The 20103-nt window shown below is 37.6% G+C and overlaps 1 protein-coding gene across 5 annotated transcripts in view; it reads left to right on the top strand.

The window, feature by feature from the left end:
• The window catches only part of MAP3K13 (mitogen-activated protein kinase kinase kinase 13), a 61646-nt gene that overhangs the window by 28491 nt on the left and 13052 nt on the right, over window positions 1-20103 (top strand). For all 5 annotated transcript variants that reach the window (XM_088132418.1, XM_007420630.4, XM_025166451.2 and 2 more), the window contains 9 exons: window positions 1901-2481; window positions 5531-5714; window positions 6637-6828; window positions 6935-7093; window positions 7466-7624; window positions 10319-10427; window positions 14067-14176; window positions 14817-14933; window positions 16864-17001. In XM_088132418.1, coding sequence (XP_087988544.1) covers window positions 1980-2481; window positions 5531-5714; window positions 6637-6828; window positions 6935-7093; window positions 7466-7624; window positions 10319-10427; window positions 14067-14176; window positions 14817-14933; window positions 16864-17001 — 1670 coding nt within the window. In that variant the 5' untranslated portion in view covers window positions 1901-1979. The remainder of the gene's footprint in view (window positions 1-1900; window positions 2482-5530; window positions 5715-6636; window positions 6829-6934; window positions 7094-7465; window positions 7625-10318; window positions 10428-14066; window positions 14177-14816; window positions 14934-16863; window positions 17002-20103) is intronic.

Genomic DNA, 20103 nt, shown 5'->3' with positions numbered 1-20103 from the left:
TATGGCTTAGTAGTACGAGGATGAACCCAGCCATTGTGGTATTTGAATGGCGTATCTATTCAATATAAAATTGAAAATATTTTATAGTGCATGGATTAAGATGAGATGAGCCTAACAGAATTTAGATTATTTTTCATGATAAGCTGTAAATGTTCTCCGTAGTCTTATCACATGCTGATTTAGATATCAGGTGATTTAATGTGACTGATGTGCAAAGTCTAGCATGTATTGCTGATAGATATCACTGCTGTGGGAGGTGAGTACTCAGAAATAATTTTGCATCAGTTTCTTAGAAAGTTGCATAGGTATTTCAATATCTATGTGAATTCAGTGGTCACCATCTTAACCAAGGCAGAATTCTATCCCCCTAAACTTAGTAATAGACCACCGCTGTGCTTCTCTATGTCAGTGAGGTGGGATCCTTCCTCTGGTTCAGGTTATCCTCAGAAGAAGTCTATGGGCCCTAGCAGATTATTGTAGGGAAGAAAAGCTTACAATAAACTATTATAAAACCAACACTGCTTTTCTAACAACTTCCTGGCTGCCATAATTCTTCTTCAGAAATTTTCCTCGTTCTAGATAATGAGAATCCAAAGTGATGTATGTTATTGTATCTTTGAAGTACAGTGGTACCTCGGGATACGAACTTAATCCATTCCGTGACCCTGGGCGTATCCCGAGTTGGTCGTAACCCGACGCAAATTTCCCCATAGGGTTCAATGTAAATCCGGTTAATCCGTTCCGCCCTCCAAATTTGGTTGCACCCTGAAGCAAATTTTCCCATAAGGTTCAATGTAATTACCGTTAATCCGTTCTGGCGTCCGCGGACCACGCGTCGGGCGGGGAAACGGCCGGGCGCCGCAGTGTGGCGCGGCGGGAAAACGGCCAGGCACCGCGCGGCGCAGCAGGAAAAATAAATATCCAGTGTAACATCTTTTTTCATATCATTCTTATAACTTGTCATTTTTAAATCCACATTGGAGTCAGCCTCAGCCTCAGTCTTGTGTGGTAAAACTTCTATAACTTCTTTTGTTCCTCTTCTATAACCTCTTTTAAATTGAGTTTGTGATACCAATCAATCTTAAGATAAACTTCTGAGTTAATTGTTCCCAAATATCCTTGAATTCATCCAAGGTTAAAGTATTTTGCTCCATTCTATATTAATAAGTCAAATTTAAGTATTCTTATTCTTTAATTATAATCTTTAGTTATTTCTGGTTCCCTCTAGTGTCCAACCTTCAAAATCCCATCTTATCATGTTTTTTTCTAAACAACAGCATTTTCCCACAGGAAGATTTGTTATAATTCATTTCAAAATTATTTCAAATTCCTCTGGATCCTTAATCCATGTATAACTTTCTGATATCAAGATTCTAACCACCCTTTTGCTGTTTATTCCCCCCCTCCAATTTTTTTTTAAGTCTTTAATCTTGTCCTTAAAACTTCTTTCTTCAAGGACTGAAGGAGAATCACCCAGTGAATGTTGTAAAACCTGCCGATCTGAAGGTTCTTAATAGTTAAAAAGCAATTAAAAAGCAATTCTAAAAGTGATTAAGAAATGAGGCTTGTCTGAGCTTTTTTTCCATATAGGCTGCATTAACAGATGTGAGCTTGGTGGAAGTCCCTTGACTCCCAACCGCTCCACTCACAGGCCGACTGCAAAAATCTTAGTTTCTGCGGTCTCCTTGTGAGGAGCAGCTGCCTGGAGTGCATGTGGGCAATCTCACCATCTCTCCTTTTTCTGGAGAGATTGAAAGTGGCCAGAATTTGCCTTCTGGTCACTGATCTTTGCTGCAACGCTGGTCCCCGCTCCTTCGAGGATGCTCAACTCACCATGTCATTACTGGAAATGCCCCCTAATTGTATGATTCTTGTAACCTGTTCCTTGGTTTTGTTTCAGGTGCTGTGGCCACTTTCTGCGCTAAGGATGAACATTCAGTTCTTCTAAAGCAGTATCTCTGACTATTTGCTCCATACACATGCACACCCACAATACAATGACCAGTTCTCAGGAGCTCCTGAGCTGGTCTCCTTCTACAACAATTATCAACAAGAGTCTCAATGAAGAGAAAAGTTTCAGTGGGATGCATGGGGAATGTATACCCTCTGGTGTCCATCCTTCATCTGAGGTCATAGAAGATGGACGAGAAAGGGGCTTACCTCACAACAATGCATCAGACAATATAAATAGCTCAGTGGCCATAACAGTATTAACCAGTGTGAGTGAGGATTCCAGGGACCAATTTGAAAATAGTGTGCTGCAGTTAACTGAACAAGATGAATTAGAAACTGCTGTTCATCAGGGCAATGGTGACAATATAAGTGGAGAGAACAACCATGGAACTGAAGATATCAAAATCCAGTTCAATAGATCAGGAAGTGGAAATGGTGGATTTCTTGAAGGACTTTTTGGCTGTTTAAAGCCAGTATGGAATATTATAGGGAAAGCTTACTCTACTGACTACAAACTACAACAACAAGGTAAACTCTGCAAATAAACTGTATCTTTCATTATTTCCCCTCCCCCAGCCCAAAAAGCAAAGCTTCACGGGAAAAGGATGATATTCTCTAGAGCTCTATTAGTTGTACTTTAAAACTCCGAATTATGAAAAGTATGTGTCATTTTATATTTATATGTGATTTTATATTTATATACAATTTTATATTTAGAAGTGTCCAGGACCAGCAGATATTCTTGTCTCTGATGCTCCTTGTATTGGTCTAGTTATTCACTATTTGGTTTGTGGTTTTTTTTTGTTCTCAGTGTGCTAATAGTTGTTGGGAATCACTCCATGAAAATAATAGACTCCCCTGGGTTTGGCAAGACCATTTTTCTTATTACCCAGATAAAATACAGTGGGGCAAAAAAGTATTTAGTCAGCCACCAATTGTGCAGGTTCTCCCACTTAAAAAGATGAGAGAGGCCTGTAATTTTCATCATAGGTATACCTCAACTATGAGAGACAAAATGGGGGGGAAAATCACATTGTCTGATTTTTAAAGAATTTATTTGCAAATCATGGTGGAAAATAAGTATTTGGTCAATATCAAAAGTTCATCTCAATACTTTGTTATATATCCTTTGTTGGCCATGACAGAGGTCAAACGTTTTCTGTAAGTCTTCACAAGGTTTTCACACACTGTTGCTGGTATTTTGGCCCATTCCTCCATGCAGATCTCCTCTAGAGCAGTGATATTTTGGAGCTGTCGCTGGGCAACACGGACTTTCAACTCCCTCCAAAGGTTTTCCATGGGGTTGAGATCTGGAGACTGGCTAGGCCACTCCAGGACCTTGAAATGCTTCTTACGAAGCCACTCCTTCGTTGCCCGGGTGGTGTGTTTGGGATCATTGTCATGCTGAAAGACCCAGCCACGTTTCATCTTCAATGCCCTTGCTGATGGAAGGAGGTGTTCACTCAAAATCTCACGATACATGGCCCCATTCATTCTTTCCTTTACACGGATCAGTCGTCCTGGTCCCTTTGCAGAAAAGCAGCCCCAAAGCATGATGTTTCCACCCCCATGCTTCACAGTAGGTATGGTGTCCTTTGGATGCAACTCAGCATTCTCTCTCCTCCAAACACAACAAGTTGAGTTTAGACCAAAACATTCTACTTTGGTTTCATCTGACCATATGACATTCTCCCAATCCTCTTCTGGATCATCCAAATGCTCTCTAGCAAACTTCAGATGGGCCCGGACATGTACTGGCTTAAGCAGGGGGACACATCTGGCACTGCAGGATTTGAGTCCCTGGGGGCATAGTGTGTTACTGATGGTAGCCTTTGTTACTTTGGTCCCAGCTCTCTGCAGGTCATTCACTAGGTCCCCCCGTGTGGTTCTGGGATTTTTGCTCACCGTTCTTGTGATCATTTTGACCCCACGGGGTGAGATCTTGCATGGAGCCCCAGATTGAGGGAGATTATCAGTGGTCTTGTATGTCTTCCATTGTCTAATTATTGCTCCCACAATTGATTTCTTCACACCAAGCTGCTTGCCTATTGCAGATTCAGTCTTCCCAGCCTGGTGCAGGTCTACAATTTTGTTTCTGGTGTCCTTCGACAGCTCTCTGGTCTTGGCCATAGTAGAGTTTGGAGTGTGACTGTTTGAGGTTGTGGACAGGTGTCTTTTATACTGATAACAAGGTCAAACAGGTGCCATTACTACAGGTAACGAGTGGAGGACAGAGGAGCCTCTTAAAGAAGTAGTTACAGGTCTGTGAGAGCCAGACATCTTGCTTGTTTGTAGGTGACCAAATACTTATTTTCCACCATGATTTGCAAGTAAATTCTTTAAAAATCAGACAATGTGATTTTCTGGATTTTTTTCCCCATTTTGTCTCTCATAGTTGAGGTATACCTATGATGAAAATTACAGGCCTCTCTCATCTTTTTAAGTGGGAGCAGCCACAATTGGTGGCTGACTAAATACTTTTTTGCCCCACTGTATAATGTAATAATTCATCATATCATATAAGCTTTCCTAAGTCAAATAACAAATTGTCAAAACTTCTTTTAGTGTAGTTAAGATAAAATAAATAGATTAGTTGAATGTAAAGTAACTGGGCTCAGAAATAACACTTTGTGCATGTGGTAAGAAAAGCTTAATGCACAGTTGGAATAGTATTTAAAGCATCTTTGAAATGAATGGGTCTCCTTATTTCCTGGAGCCAGGTGCTTGATGCCTTTATAATCTCCCCCCCATAAATACGAAAGGTAAATTAGAAATCAAGTTTTCCTTGCATTATTCACTGTCCATCTTCATTAAAACAGCTGGGTCTTCTGTGTCCTTTGAACTCAAACTTCTTTATTGGGGAAAGGTTATGGAGATTCAGTGCATAGTATGTTGGACATTGCATGCCTCATAAATACTTAGGAAAACATTTCCTATTGCAGTTGACCACAGTGACTAAGAAATTCCCTCTGACATAGATGAAATGACTTTCACAAATGCTAAACTATAAGTTGTACTCCATTGTTCTTAGCCAAACTCCAAAATCAACATTACATTTTGAATATTTAACTGGATTTCAAACACTGTATATAAAATTGATAGGACTTCTTCTCCTTTATTAGTTAGGATATTCTTCTAATTTAGGCTTTGTGGTTTGGGGGAAGAAGAGACTCTTTTGACATCTATCTAATAAGCCTAGCAGCTAATGGAGGCACTGATGCAGAAAGGAGGTGCAGGGTGATTTTTAAAAGCAATATTTATTTATTTATTTATTTATTTATTAATTATTTCTTTGCAGGACTTATAGGCCACTCCAGTTAAGTGATTCTGAGTGGCATAAAAACTCCCCAGATCCATTATATGGGATTAAAACAGAAAAATAAACAACCACATTTTAAAACTCAGCCATACATTTATTGTTATGTAGGAAGCAAAATCTTCTGAAGATGAATACATTTGCATGTTTTTTAAGTTCAAAAGGCCTGCAGGCTACCAAGAGACTAGATGATTTATTATTTTGTTGTTTGTCATTAGGCAGTTGTTTGCCATTATAATAACTCTGCTTGTTTATTATCAGATACATGGGAGGTTCCTTTTGAGGAGATATCTGAGCTGCAGTGGTTGGGCAGTGGAGCACAAGGAGCTGTTTTCTTAGGTAAATTTCGAACAGAGGAAGTGGCCATCAAGAAAGTGAGAGAACAGAGTGAAACCGATATCAAGCACCTGAGGAAGCTGAAACATCCAAACATCATTGCTTTCAAGTAGGTTGTGCATGGATTATTCTGATTCTAGGACTACCTTTTCAAACTCATGCTGTAAGTCGTCATATCTGGCTCAGAGGCATTCAGATTACAGTACCGAAGTTTCCTTTTATCCTCTGAACTTTAGTTCTTAATGGAAAAATAGTTTTATCTGATAATACCATAGAATTATCACTTTGTTGTTAAATTGATTTTTGGGTAGTGAGAAAGTAGATTGTAATAACATATGCATATGTTCTTTCAATTGAACAATCTTCTTTTATTGGTGAAAAGAACAAGAATAGTGACATCTTACAGAGAAATATTATAGTTGCTTCCCCATTGTATAAATAATAGTCACTACCAAGAGTATTAATAATGAATAGAAATGCAGAAAGCTTTTTGAAATGGAAATGTCCCAATCTTGAAACAGACTATTCAGACCTCAGCAGAAGTGTTCTAAAGCTGTTCAAACAATTCTTAAGTGTTCCAATCTTGATATAATCCATTTCAACTTTTGAAACATTTTGCACACTTCTAGCCAGGAACAATAATTAATGTCTGTGTTCTTGGGAAATCTTTGGATCTTTCATTATAATGAACTTAATATTTTTTCTTCCTGTCTTCACTTCATGAAAATGTCATTGCTGAGCATGAAAAAAGTTTTTACCAGTATGCAGTCAGTACAATTTCATGAAATTCAAGGATGTATGTAATCTGTTCACAAGGGAAATAATTTACTGTTTACTGTTTCATTTTTTGTATACACTAGGTCTAAATATGACCAAAGGGCAAACAAGGAATAGTGGTTTTTTAGGAAATGCTTCTGGTTGTTCTGGAGAAATGTGAATCAGAACCTTCTCTCTATTGGCTTCTTTCTTAACTCCCTACTGCTTTGATTTTGATTTTTTGAAATATTTATGGTTCTTTTTTTTTATCCTAGGGGCGTTTGCACACAGGCACCCTGCTACTGTATAATAATGGAATACTGTGCACATGGACAATTGTATGAAGTGTTGCGAGCAGGTAGAAAGATAACACCTCGTTTGCTTGTAGACTGGTCCACTGGAATTGCTAGTGGAATGAATTATTTACACCTCCATAAAATTATCCACAGAGATCTCAAGTCACCCAAGTGAGTAGATGGAGTTTATGAGGAGATAAAGGAAATTGAACCTAAAGTAAGAGTTGAATTACTATGAATCTCACATGTGATTCCCTGTGTATTTTATTCTTTTCAGTGTATTAGTTACCCACAATGATACAGTGAAAATTTCTGATTTTGGTACTTCTAAAGAACTCAGCGATAAGAGTACAAAAATGTCCTTTGCAGGAACTGTAGCTTGGATGGCCCCAGAAGTGATTCGTAACGAACCTGTTTCTGAAAAAGTGGACATATGGCAAGTAATACTATTATAACTACTCACCTATTTCAGTGTTTCTATTAAAAATTCATTACTTTGTGTTTTCATGATTTGTGGTTGCTGGCAGATTTAATTTTATTGAACTTTCTCTTTGATACATATTTTTTCTATACTGTGCTTTTTGCAAAATATTTCTGCTTTAAGAGATCTGACATTGATCTTAACAATTTATTTCTGTACATGTAAATTTTAGCTGGTAGGTCCTAAGGATTTTATTGCTTTTATTGTATTTGAGCCTGCTTTTAGGTATTGTTTTAGTGTTGTAACTACTTTGCTGGTTATTGACCGTAAATAAAATTTCAACAATTTTCCTGATTTTTATCTTGTTTTTTTCCCTATTTTTATTAGGTCATTTGGGGTGGTTTTGTGGGAGCTTCTCACTGGAGAAATTCCATACAAAGATGTAGACTCTTCAGCCATCATCTGGGGTGTTGGTAGTAATAGTTTGCATCTTCCTGTACCCTCCACTTGTCCAGATGGATTCAAAATCCTTATGAAGCAAACATGGTAAAAATTGTATTCAATTGTTATTACACTTCCTTCTACTTAAACCTTAATATAGATAGAAATTGAGAATGAGATTTCAGATTGGAAGTAAAATAGATTATTAACAATATGCTGTTATCTGTTCTTACATAAATGACAACAATGTAATTTTAAATCATTTGTTGGCTTGATAAAACTGAAGTGTTTAAAGAATGAGTGTTGATATGAATGTGTTATAAATTGCCACATGTAATGAGATAGTAAATATAATTTATTTCAACTTTCCAGATTTCTTCTGTGATCAATTTCTCTCATTTCTTTTGGATCTATAGTCAATAATTAGTTAAGTGTCATTGAATCAGGCCCAGTGCCTAGCAACTGTATGGACAAATGGCTGCCATCTTAAGCTGTCTTTAGTCACAATGCATAGCTCTTTTAAGAACATTCCAGTGATCTCCTTGATCCTGGCTATTCATCTTATCCAAGTCTTCCCCTTCTATTTCCTTCAGTTTTGCCAAGTATAATTGTTTTTCTCTTTTCTGGTCCATCATTTGCTCATTTGCATCATTTGCACAATATTTGTGAGTTTCTGCTTGTTGATAATTGTTTTAAAGAAATAGTGTTCATTTCATCCAAAACTGATTTGTTCTTTTGCAGTCTGATAATTTACTATCTCCAAAACCATTTTTCTGTCATCCTCTCCTATGTGTATCTTGTCCTCAAAACTGTACATTACTGTTGGAAAGACCATTACTTTAACTATTCCAATCTTTCTAGCAGAAATACAGTAATCTTTCATGATTTTGTCTTAAGTTTATTATTGCCTTTCTCTCTAGGATTTATCTCTTCTTTATTACCCAGTTCACTGTCCATCTTTATTCTTGAGCCCCCAAATACAACTATTTACCACCTTCATTTTTTGCCATCTACTATGAGTTCACTAAACATATATGTTGGCATTTCCTTGGTATTCTGGTTTAATTTCAAATATGAAACATTTTCGCTTTCCATGTTCACTTTCATAATGAGATCTTCTGAGTTGTACTTTCTTTCAGATAACAAAGTGTGTAGGTCTCAAATTGTTAATGTTTTGACTTGCGATTTTGATTCTATCTGTAACTCCTTTCATCCTGCCAGTCTTATATTTGCTATATTAGCTAAGTAGATATGGGGATAGTGTGCATCCTTGTTTCATTCCCTTCCCTATTCTGAACTACTGTTTTTCTCCAAACGTAGTTCTTACAGTAGCTTCTTGTTCATTTAACTTTTCCTCAGAAGAATACAGGTTGTCTCCAGTTTAAGAACGAGTTCTGTCCCCAAGGTCTGTCCTTAAGTTGAATTTATATGTAAGCTGGAACAGTATTATACTGTATAAATAGTTTGTGTAATTAACTCAAACCCTTCTGTATTTAATTCGAATAATTGTGTATTTAACTTGAAGTTTGCTACAGTAGGCTCCGTTCTTAACTATGGGTCATCTGTAACCCAGGCATTCTTAACCCGGGGACTGCCTATAATCAGATTCTGGCACCCCATTAACTTCAGTAAATTCCACATTCTGGGATGATGTACACAATTAAAGCCTTGCTGTAGTCAGTAAAGGTAAATCTTCTTAAGTTCTCTTGCTCTCTCCATTATCTATCGCATTAGATCTCTGCCCTAATATCCCTGTTCTGAAATCTCTCTGTTCATCTGCTGTTTCTCTCCTCATGTATCTTTGTAAGATGTTAAGCAAAACTTGGCTTATATGAGGAAATAGTGCAATGGTTCAGTAATTTGCATATTCTCTTCCATTTCCCTTCTTCAGTATAAAGATATATATTAATCTTTTCCAACCTTTAGACCAAAATTGTTGATATAAAGCTGTCAACATACTAACTACTTCTCATGCAGCTTTCAGTAGTTCAAGGAGTATTTGATCTATAACTCGCACTGATCTATTGCCTCTGGTACATCACTTTGTAATCTCATTTGACATTATCCTCTGCTTTTTTCCTGACTGTCATGTTCTGAACTTCACTTAGATCTTTTCCTTTTTGAAATTTTGGGATATTTTTTTCTGCTTTGATTTTCACAATGACTCTTATTCTTCTTGAGCTTTTCAGATTTTCTTGCATACATTAAGTATACTGAATCAATTACTTACACTGATCTTACATTTTGACTACATGTCCACTGGATCATTTAATTTTTTAAGTTTAACCCATATATTTTAAACTAACAAATGGAGTTATGTTCCACAATCTGCACATGGAAATATCCTGGTTGACTCTATAGCACTTCTCCAATATGTAACATATTCTATTTTGTTGCTGTCCCTGCAGTGATGTCTGTGTGTAGAGTCTGCATTTATGTTGCTTGAAGTAAGAATTAGCAATGAACAACGAATACTGTGAATACTGAGGTATTAGAATAGCATAAAAAACATAAAAATGTTAAAGGAATACAGGAGATGCAAGCTATAGAGTGTTAAAGAGGAGAAAGAATAGTTGTTCTATTCATGAAAAGAATATATACAGTGAGAAAAGCAGCAAATAGTTTTTATTGTTTAGTTAGACATTTTAGCATATTGTTTAGTTAGAATGTCATCCTTTTTGGGCTATCCTAGTAGATTTAGAAATTAATATTTCTTTTTAAGTCAGCCTTCAATGAAAAAAAATCAAAATAGGCTAATGTTAACTTACTGGATGGTCTCCCTTTTCTTTCATTTGACAGGCAAAGCAAGCCACGGAATCGGCCTTCTTTTCGACAGACACTTATGCACCTTGACATAGCATCTGCTGATGTGTTGGCTACCCCTCAGGAGACTTATTTCAAGTCTCAGGTAATTCAGTAATTATTGCTAGCAACAGACTCAGTTTGACAGCTTTTCATAAGAATTTTAGAATAGACTGCTAGATCAGGCCAAGGCCCATTTTAATTCAACGTTTTGTCTCTCACAGTAACCAGCCGGGTATCTCTGGGGTGCTCATAAGCAGGAGACAGAGATACTGTATATCTCTCTCCTATTACTGATCTCTTGCAACTGGTATTTGGAGATTTGCTGCTTCTATCTTGAATGTACAATTGACTCTTCAAGAGTAACAGCGCTTGACAGATCTATTTTTTAGGTCCAAGTTAGTAATCCTCATCATGTTTAATGCTAATGATATGAACCTGTAAGTTCCACAAGCTAATTATGCACTGGGTGAAGTACTTTCTTTTCTTTCAGTCAGCTTCACTGGGTGACCCTTGCTCCTAATGTTTTCAGAGAGGTATAAAAACTCCTTATCTGTTTTCTTTGTAATATGTATACTTTATGCCCCTGCCTTGCCTTGGAGAAGTATAGCATTAACATAGAAACATGTATACATTATGCCTTTTCTCCAATGTTGTTGGCCAAGCCTTTTTTATGCCTTTTTATCTGCTTTCTGTCTCCTGAATCTCATTTTTTCCCATTATCCAGTTTCAACATTGGCTATATTCATTATAGTATTTTCTGAAATATCTGTACCCTTCCAAATTGGATGCTCCCTAGTGCTTGTCAGCTTTTTCCCAGGTATCATTTTAAAAGCTTCTCTGCCATCTTTTTGATGTTATACACTAGCAGCCTGGTTCCATTTTGGTTACCCATATTTCTTTACAAACCTTTACACAGGTTTGATTTGTCCTCAAGTTTCCCTCATGCTAACCATCTAAACTCTTCCATTTTGCATCATTATGTCATCCATGCATTCAGAACTCTGCCTGGCCATGCACATGGAACAGGTATCATTTCTGAGAACACTGGATTTCAGACTGCTACCTGACAGTCTAAATTTGGCTTCCATTATTCACTGACTGTATATTCCAAGGTTGTTGGTGCCAATGTGGACTGTGAGTTCTGTTTTCTCTTCAGCATTCTTCAGTAGCATATTAGACAAGGCACAATATCCACAGTCTTTACTCCAGGCAGGCAAGTCACCATGTGACCTACATGCCCATCACAGAGCCATCTGTCTTTAATTCACTCATAACCAAGCCTTCTACCACACTCCTGAGAAGTATCTTGGTACAGTAGGATGTGGGGTCATCCCCCAAGAATTAGGTTCCTTCTTCTCAGAACATTTTCCTTATAGTTGAAATTATGTACTCCTTCCCCAAGGTTCTTGTTCTCCCTCCCCCCAAAAAAACAAAAAACAAAAAACTGTAATCCTGGGAAAAGACAAAGTTCTCATATTCCAGAAGATTTTGACTACATATCATTCTGCTTTCTAAGCATCTTCAGTTCAGCCATCTTGGTTTCAAGGGAACAGACTTATTCCCTTAGAGCCAGGAGCTGATTGCATAAACCATTTATGTCCAGTTGTACTTTTGGCAGTCTATATAATAAACTAGAAAGTATCTTCTGTCCTGCAGGCTTTGTATCTTCATACTAATTATTGTTGGAAAGTTTGGTTTTCTTCTTGAAGAATTATTTGAGGTAAAAGTAGCTACTATGTTACGTTTACAGAGTTTGGATTCCTGGCTTTGGCATACAAGCACAGCATTTGTCTTGTCACTTAGTTTGTGGCGGTAGGAAGTCAGTGTGTTCCTCCTTTGCTAAACTTAGCCAGAAAAAACTCAAGCCTCACCCAATTAGTGAAACAGCCCTCCTTAAATGAAGCTGGTCAGCTTTACAAGTGAACAAGTTCTCTTTGCAAAAATCTCTTGTTTCTGTTTGCTCTCCTGTTCATTTAGTCTGGTTGCATGCTCCCAACTGCCTTTCCAATTCTCAGGGTACTTGCTGGGACTTGGTCTCTAATAAGGTTTGTGTACTAGGCATAGAAATTGAAAAGCAAGGCTAAAACTAAGTAGTCTATTTAAAAGAGGAAAATAATGAAGTACCAGAGACCAAAAACAAAACAAAAATACATTATTTAATGGTGCATGAAAGAAAAGATTTTCAGTATCAGCTAACCAGCCAACCTTCCTCCCTCCTTCCCTCAAGATTTATAGCCTGCCACATTCCAAGCAGACTCTTGGAATCAAGACTCAAAAATATCAACAAAAAAGTGTACAAAATATATCATTAAAATCAGTATCATAGGTGCTTTGGCTTGCTTATAAAATGCCAACAAGTTCATCCATCTGTACCTCTGGGGGAGAGGTATGCCACAAAGTATGGGCCACCATTGAGAAAGCCTGCCTTCTGGTCCATACTCCATGAACCTTGTGAAGAAGCGGGCGGGGGGGGGAGGTTTGCAACAGGCCCTCTCTTACTTTTTCATGGAAGAAGCATACATGATCAGATGTATGATGTGAATCAATGCATGTAGCTGAGTTAAAATTGTTGACAGTAGGGAAAATAAAAGGATGATAATTCAAATCAACCAAATCAATCATTAAATAATAGGAGATGCTAGTAAACCCTCATTACATTTAAAATGCATGTTGATCACATATTTGGAATTGCTGTTCAGAGGGAGGAGGAGGAGGAGCCGCCACTTTTTCTGATCAGATATTGGAATGTTGGATAGCAGTCTAAGCTCACTAATGCTGTTCAAAGACATGAGGTACAGTGATCAAACATGGTTACCTTGGTAGACCAACTAAATTACCTGTATTGAAAGATCTATATCCATTACAATCATAAAGTTAATTTGGGTCCTACTGGATAAGATTTTGTTTTTGTATGTGCATTCCCATTACACAAAACTTACTACAAATAGAGATGGAATGGCCATGTGTTTTGGCAAACCCAGTTTAGACCAGCATTATTAATCATTTTCATAATAGTTGGATTTATACTTAAAAATTTTAATATGTATGTTCTGCTTTGCCTTTTTTGCTGTTACTGCTCCAGATGTTTATTTTTGTTGTGTTTTGTTAGCTTTATCAGTTCATGGTACCTTAAAAAATAATTGATGTATTCTTTTGCTGTGTTTTCTTTTTTGAATTCTGTTTTGAGGATTGCATAAAAATATACATATTTTAATTGAAAATTTCAGTTAATCCTCTGCTCCTTTTAAGAATGCAGATAGAATTTAAGAATTGTTTTCTGCAATAATTAATATGGTTATGTTTTAATACAGGGCTTTAATATAGAATTGTACATATGCAGTCTACAGTTTAATAAACATTTATTTCCGTTTTCTTGTGCTTTGCAGCTCTCTGAGTAATATTAAAATCTGGTTAGTCAGAAGCAAGAAACAACTGAAAAACATATCATTCTAAAATAACAAGCATTTTTATATGTCAGGATTGTCTTATAGTATATGTCTACCTTGCAACATATGACAAATTTGAGCTAAATTTGGAATGATAGATTAACCTTAGCAATTAGGTTGCTCTGACATATTGCTAAAGGCCTTTCAGACTGTTCTGGGATTAAATACCGAGAAACCAGTTGAGTTTAGCTCAGCTTTCTTTCTCATGTGGTAGAGCAGTGTAACCTTTCTTGGTGTAATTACCAAATCTCTGAGTTATGAAGTATGACCATCTAAATATGAAATTGCTCTAATAGGCTGAATGGAGAGAAGAAGTAAAGAAGCACTTTGAAAAGATTAAAAGTGAAGGAACTTGTATACACCGGTTAGATGAAGAACTTATTCGTCGTAGAAGAGAAGAACTCAGGTCTGTTCTTATTTAAGGGATTAAGGCGATTACTGGGTTAGATTAAGAATCCATCTACTTTAGCATACCTTTCCCAACAGGATCCAGCCAGTCATATCTGGGAATTCCAAAAGGAGCACATGAAGGAAACTGCTCTCTTTCTAGCAGTTGGTATTCAAATATGTAACTTCTGAACCTGGGAGATGCATTTAATTATCATGACAACTGTCTATTGATCAATGCATCCTCCCTAAATTGTCTAATCCACTCTTTCCAAACCAGTCTCTTCTAGATGTGTTAGGATTATACTGTACTTCCTTAATTTCTGGGAGCTGTAGTAGAGACTGCCAGATTGGGAAAGGTTGATTCACTCTGTTTTTGTCAAGAGTATATTGTGTAAAACAGTATTGAGTTTTTATCAGTTTTGAACCATAACTAATTGTTTTCACTAGGTGCACCTGAATTTTGGCAAAGAGACAAAATAATATTATCTATTTCTAAATAAACCATGTTTTTGTTTTGACATTTAAACATTTTCATAACTTTTGTCTGTTTTAAAAACTACATTTGACATGTTTGAGAATAATTTTGCGTAAGTATATGCTGTTGGTTATGAAAAGAAGTTGTGCAGTTGAGACTGTCAGCTCTTTTCTTTTCATAGGCATGCCTTGGACATTCGTGAACATTATGAAAGAAAACTTGAAAGAGCCAATAATCTGTATATGGAACTCAGTGCCATCATGTTACAACTGGAGGTTCGAGAAAAAGAGCTCCTCAAGTATGTATATCCACCTATGTGTACAGTATAGTCTATGTAAGGAATCTTCCTTTGAGTGCCATGGTGAAGTGTCTTACTGGCTTGCTGGCTAGTAAGATAGCTTTTGCAAGGGAAATTGCAGCTGGATGCTGGATCTGGCCAGTGTAATCTCTCCAGAACAAACGAGAGATCGTTAAGATCATCCACGTGACTCCGGACAGCCACTACTGTGAGTAAACTGTGGAAACTCTCGTTTTACAGTCGGCTTATGAGTAGAGTGCCTGGGAGTCAGGATTACATCAAGCGCATGCTCGCAAAGCAGCCTTATGGACATTAAGCTTGACCGAGCCTTATATCTTAATCACCTTTTTGGATTATTTTTTTTATTTTTTTGTATATTGGAGAGATTAAGACCCTTTGGACTGGCAAGGTTTTGCTGTATTCATTGGATGAGTCTCTGCCTCCTTAAAAGATGATGGTATAAATTTGAACGTTTTGAAAATATGTGATTTTTTTTTGGATTCTACAGCAAAAGGGTGCTTAGTATATGGATTTTGGAAAGTTAATAACGGATTAAGGGGCCAGAGGGATCTGGAATTATCATTTTGAATTAATTAGAAAATATCTTCTTATGGGAAAATGGCGATTGCTTTGGTTTCTTTATGATAAGGAGACCTTGAAGGTTGGACATTACAGGGACCCAGAGGACAAAGAAAATGGAGCAAAATCCTTAGTGCAAACTTTTGAATGCCTCTCAGCCAAGTTACTGGATAGAATGGATCAATTGTTTGAGAAACTGCATAGAACTTGCTTTAATGAAGTTGTAAAACAAGAACAAGTTGCAATGAATGTCTATGAAATTTGAAAGAGGATTTAAATGTAATATAAATGGATTTGATGGATGGCTTATCCCCTAAAGTAGATGAACAGATATTAAACCAGGAAATTGATTTGGATAATTTTTTTCTTCTGGATGTACAAAAGAGTTCTGCTAAGGTTTGGAAAGACTTTTTTAGAAGTGACAAATGAAAAGATAAACTTTAACTAATGGACATGCAAATCTGTTAAAGTTCTGAAGGATTTTTGCTTGGATACACAGATGACCAGCAAACTATCTCTGGGACTTTTTTTGAAGGGGTTAAAGAATAATTTTAAAAATTGAGGGAAGGTTTATAATGTTGGCTTGCTTGATGAGGGCTTAAAGAGGAAAATAGTTATATCTGGTTGCCCTTACTGGACTTTTGCTGACAAAGAACGATTGATGAAGCATTTGGATTTTGTTCTTGTTTTTTTACCTAAGAGATGAGTTATGGGGAGAAGAGTGATTATGTTTTGTTTAGAGATGGTGATAAGCCATTAAAATTGTCTTTACCTACTGAGATGAAAGGGGAAATTACTTTTTCTTTTTTTCTTTTTTTTCTTTTTTTCCCTTTTTCCCTTTTTTCTTATTTTTATTTTCTACACTCCCTCCCCCACTTTTTACAATTTCTGTTTGATTTTTTTGCAGCTTGTATTGACTTTTATTCTTTTCATTTATAATTCTTAATAAAATTATTTGAAAAAAATGTATAGTCTATTTAAGATTGTTTTCATAAGAATTCTGTTTTTAACAAAAAATTAATTTCCTTACCAAGGATAATTGACTCCAAAATTGGGGGAATGTTTATTCTGTATGCTAAGCACCTTTTTCCCTAATTGAAGTTGTGAAGAAGAAAAGTATTCCTTTGCAGAAAATGGTAGTTCTGTTGAATTTTTTTATATTTGGATATTGATGTGAGCCATAACTAGGATTTCTGACAACTTTGGTTCTCGCCTTACAGGGTAATTATGTTTTTCCAACTGCCAAAATGTATACTTTAACATGCTTTGCTTACAACAGTTTGTAAATATTTGAGTAACTTTCCTTTGACTAAGACAAGATTAAAAACTTTATTTTTTATTTTACATACAGACGGGAACAAGCTGTGGAAAAAAAGTATCCTGGAACTTATAAGCGTCATCCTGTCCGACCAATAATCCATGCTAATGCAATGGAAAAATTGATGAAGAGAAGAGGAATCTCCCACAAATCTGGGGGGCAGACTAAACGGTGAGGCAAATAACCATAGTACATTCAAGGGGGTTGCTTTTCATAATGATTTCCTCAACTTCTTTGAATAACAATTTCTGATCACTGAAGCAATGGTGATTTATGGGCAATAAATCAGTAATATATGAATGTGTGCGTAGTTTGCTACCTAATTGCTTTGAAAAGAACTTAATAGCCACAAATTGATATGTTCACAATAACCAGATAAAATGGTTATATCATAATTATTTGAAGCTGCCTTGAAGCTTTGACAATAAGATATGTTATACATTTAGAAAATAAACAAATTTTATTTATTTATTTAGAACATCCATATGGCCGCTCAACACAAACAGCATGACTCTGGGTGGTATACAAAAGCATTAAACAAAAATACAAAAGAAAAATAGCATATACCACTAAAGCAAACTAAAATAATTAAATGGCAATCAGGATTAAAATATACTGTATCTCATCAATTGGGATCCCTACTTATCCTGAACAAAGTGCCTGGGGAAAGAGCCAGGTCTTAATTGCTTTTCTAAAGGCTGCATACCTGGAGCCAACCAACTGAATACAGGGGTGGGTACGAGGAAATCATTCCAAAGGAAAAGGGCTACTACCAAGAAGGCATGCCTTCTCAGTCCTACAAAGTGACCTTGTTTCACTGAAGGAACCTGGAATTTGCTCTCCCTGTTGGAGCATGTGGGATGGGTAGATACCCTTGGGAAAAGGCAATCCTGCAAATAACCTGGTCCAATGCCATTCAGGGCTTTATATGTGTCAACTAGCATCTTGAATTTCACTTGGAAGCCTATAGAAAGCCAGTACAGTATGAGGAATGCCCATAACTATCCATGCTGATGCATTCTGCACCACTTGAAGTTTCCAGATGGTGTTCAAGGCAGCTCGATGTAGAGTGCATTGCAATAATCCAAGGTGTGAGTGACTGTGAGTAGGTTCCCCCTAATCCAGGAATGGGTGCAATTGGCGCACAAGACGATTTCTTGAGTGCGACACTCAAATTCAAATGTGAAATCTCTCCACTTCCAAGACCCATGGGGCCCCAAACCCACAGCCACTTGGACTTTGTAGGATTGAACCAAAGCCTGTTTTTCCCCATCCAGTCCCCAGACACTGGGTAAGAACTATGACAGCTTAATTTGGGCAGTCAGGGCAGAGTGATACAGTTAAGTATCATCAGTGCTATTGGATGACCTCTCCAAGCAGATTCATGGAGAGGGGAGAGTCCTGAGGCACCCCACAAAGGACATATCTAGGAGTAGGCACCCCCCCACCCCACAGCACCAACTGGAACCAGCCCTGGAGAAAGAAGAACTACCAGAAAAGAGTTTTCCCCACTCCCAGTCCCCTAAGCCAGTTCAGAAAGGCTGCTAAGAATTTAAGGATGGCTAGGGTGGACACAAATATATGACTGACTCACAGTGTTACAATTTCTGCTGAAATAATACTTTAACACAGATAATGCATATGTCAGGCTACAAAACAACAGCTACTTCTCAAGCAGCAGCCTATTATAGTACATAGCAAACTGGGAAAGAAATTCCAGAGGTAGCTTGTGTTATGAAACTAGGTTTGTATTTCTTTTTTCTTAAGGCAAAAATCTCACTAGATGTGCACTATCTCTGGTTGCATCCAAAGTGGTTCCCCCCTCCCATTCCTAGTCCTCATGTTATTGTTGTGCCCTTTCCTGCATGATATTCATAATTTTATTTTTGCAACTTATAATATAGATTCCTTTATGCTAAACATATAAGTAAGCACACTGACAGTAAAAATGAAACTGCAGGCCTCCTTAGTAAATCAAAATTGTATTAAAATGATGACAGCATCATGCAAACTCCATCCTTACATACTTGTGTTGGATGTTTGATGCAAGTTGTAGCTAGTGGTTTTTGCACCATGATGCAAATTTCAGCACTTCCCCCCATAGATTCCTATAAATAAAAATGAATATACAGTGCATTCGGAAAGTATTCAGACCCTTTACTCAGTACTTTGTTGAAGCACCTTTGGCAGCAATTACAGCCTCGAGTCTTTTTCGGTATGATGCAACAAGCTTTGCACACCTGGATTGGGGGATTTTCTGCCATTCTTCTTTGCAAATCTTCTCAAGCTCAATAAGGTTGGATGGGGACTGTCGGTGGATGGCCATTTTCAGGTCTCTCCAGAGATGTTCAATAGGGTTCAAGTCAGGGTTCTGGCTGGGCCACTCTAGGACATTCACAGAGTTGTCCCTAAGCCATTCCTGTGTTGTCTTGGCTGTGTGCATAGGATTGTTGTCATGTGGGAAGGTGAACCTCGGCCCAGTCTGAGGTCCTGAGCGTTGTGGAAAAGGTTTTCATTGAGGATATCTCTGTCCTTTGCTCCATTCAGCTTTCCTTCAACCCTGACCAGTCTCCCAGTTCCTGCTGCTGAAAAATACCCCCACAGCATGATGCTGCCACCACTATGCTTCACTGTTGGGATGGTATTGGGCAGGTGATGAGCAGTGCCTGGTTTCCTCCAAACATAACCTTTAGAATTGAGGCCAAACAGTTCAATCTTGGTTTCATCAGACCAGAGAATCTTGTTCCTCACAGTCTGAGAGTCCTTCTGGTGCTTTTTTGCAAACTCCAAGTGGGCGTTCATGTGTTTTGCACTGAGGAGAGGCTTCCGTCTAGCCACTCTGCCATAAAAGATCGGTGGAGGGGTGCAGTGATGGTTGTCCTTCTGGAACTTTGTCCCATCTCACATCAGAGTCAGAGTGACCATCAGGTTCTTGGTCACCTCTCTTACTAAGGCTCTTCTCCCCTGATTGCTCAGTTTGGCTGGGCGACCAGCTCTTGGAAGAGTCCTGGCTGTGCCAAACTTCTTCCATTTGAGAATTATGAAGGCTACTGTGCTCTTGGGAACCTTCAGTGCAGCAGAAATTTTTTTGTAGCCTTCCCCAGATCTATGCCTTGCAATAATCCTGTCTGCAGGCAGTTCCTTTGACCTCATGGCTTTTGCTCTGGTACAGTATGCATTGTCAGCTGTGAGGCCTTCTGTAAAGAGGTGTGTGCCTTTCCAAATCATGTCCAATCAATTTAATTTACCACAGGTGGACTCCAGTCAAGGTAT

The sequence above is a fragment of the Python bivittatus genome, unplaced genomic scaffold (assembly GCF_059951505.1).
Source record: "Python bivittatus isolate LINGU-HERP-01145 unplaced genomic scaffold, Pbiv_v1 ctg000980_np1212, whole genome shotgun sequence".
NCBI lineage: Eukaryota > Metazoa > Chordata > Lepidosauria > Squamata > Pythonidae > Python > Python bivittatus.
This window is presented reverse-complemented; position numbering and strand designations above follow the sequence as displayed.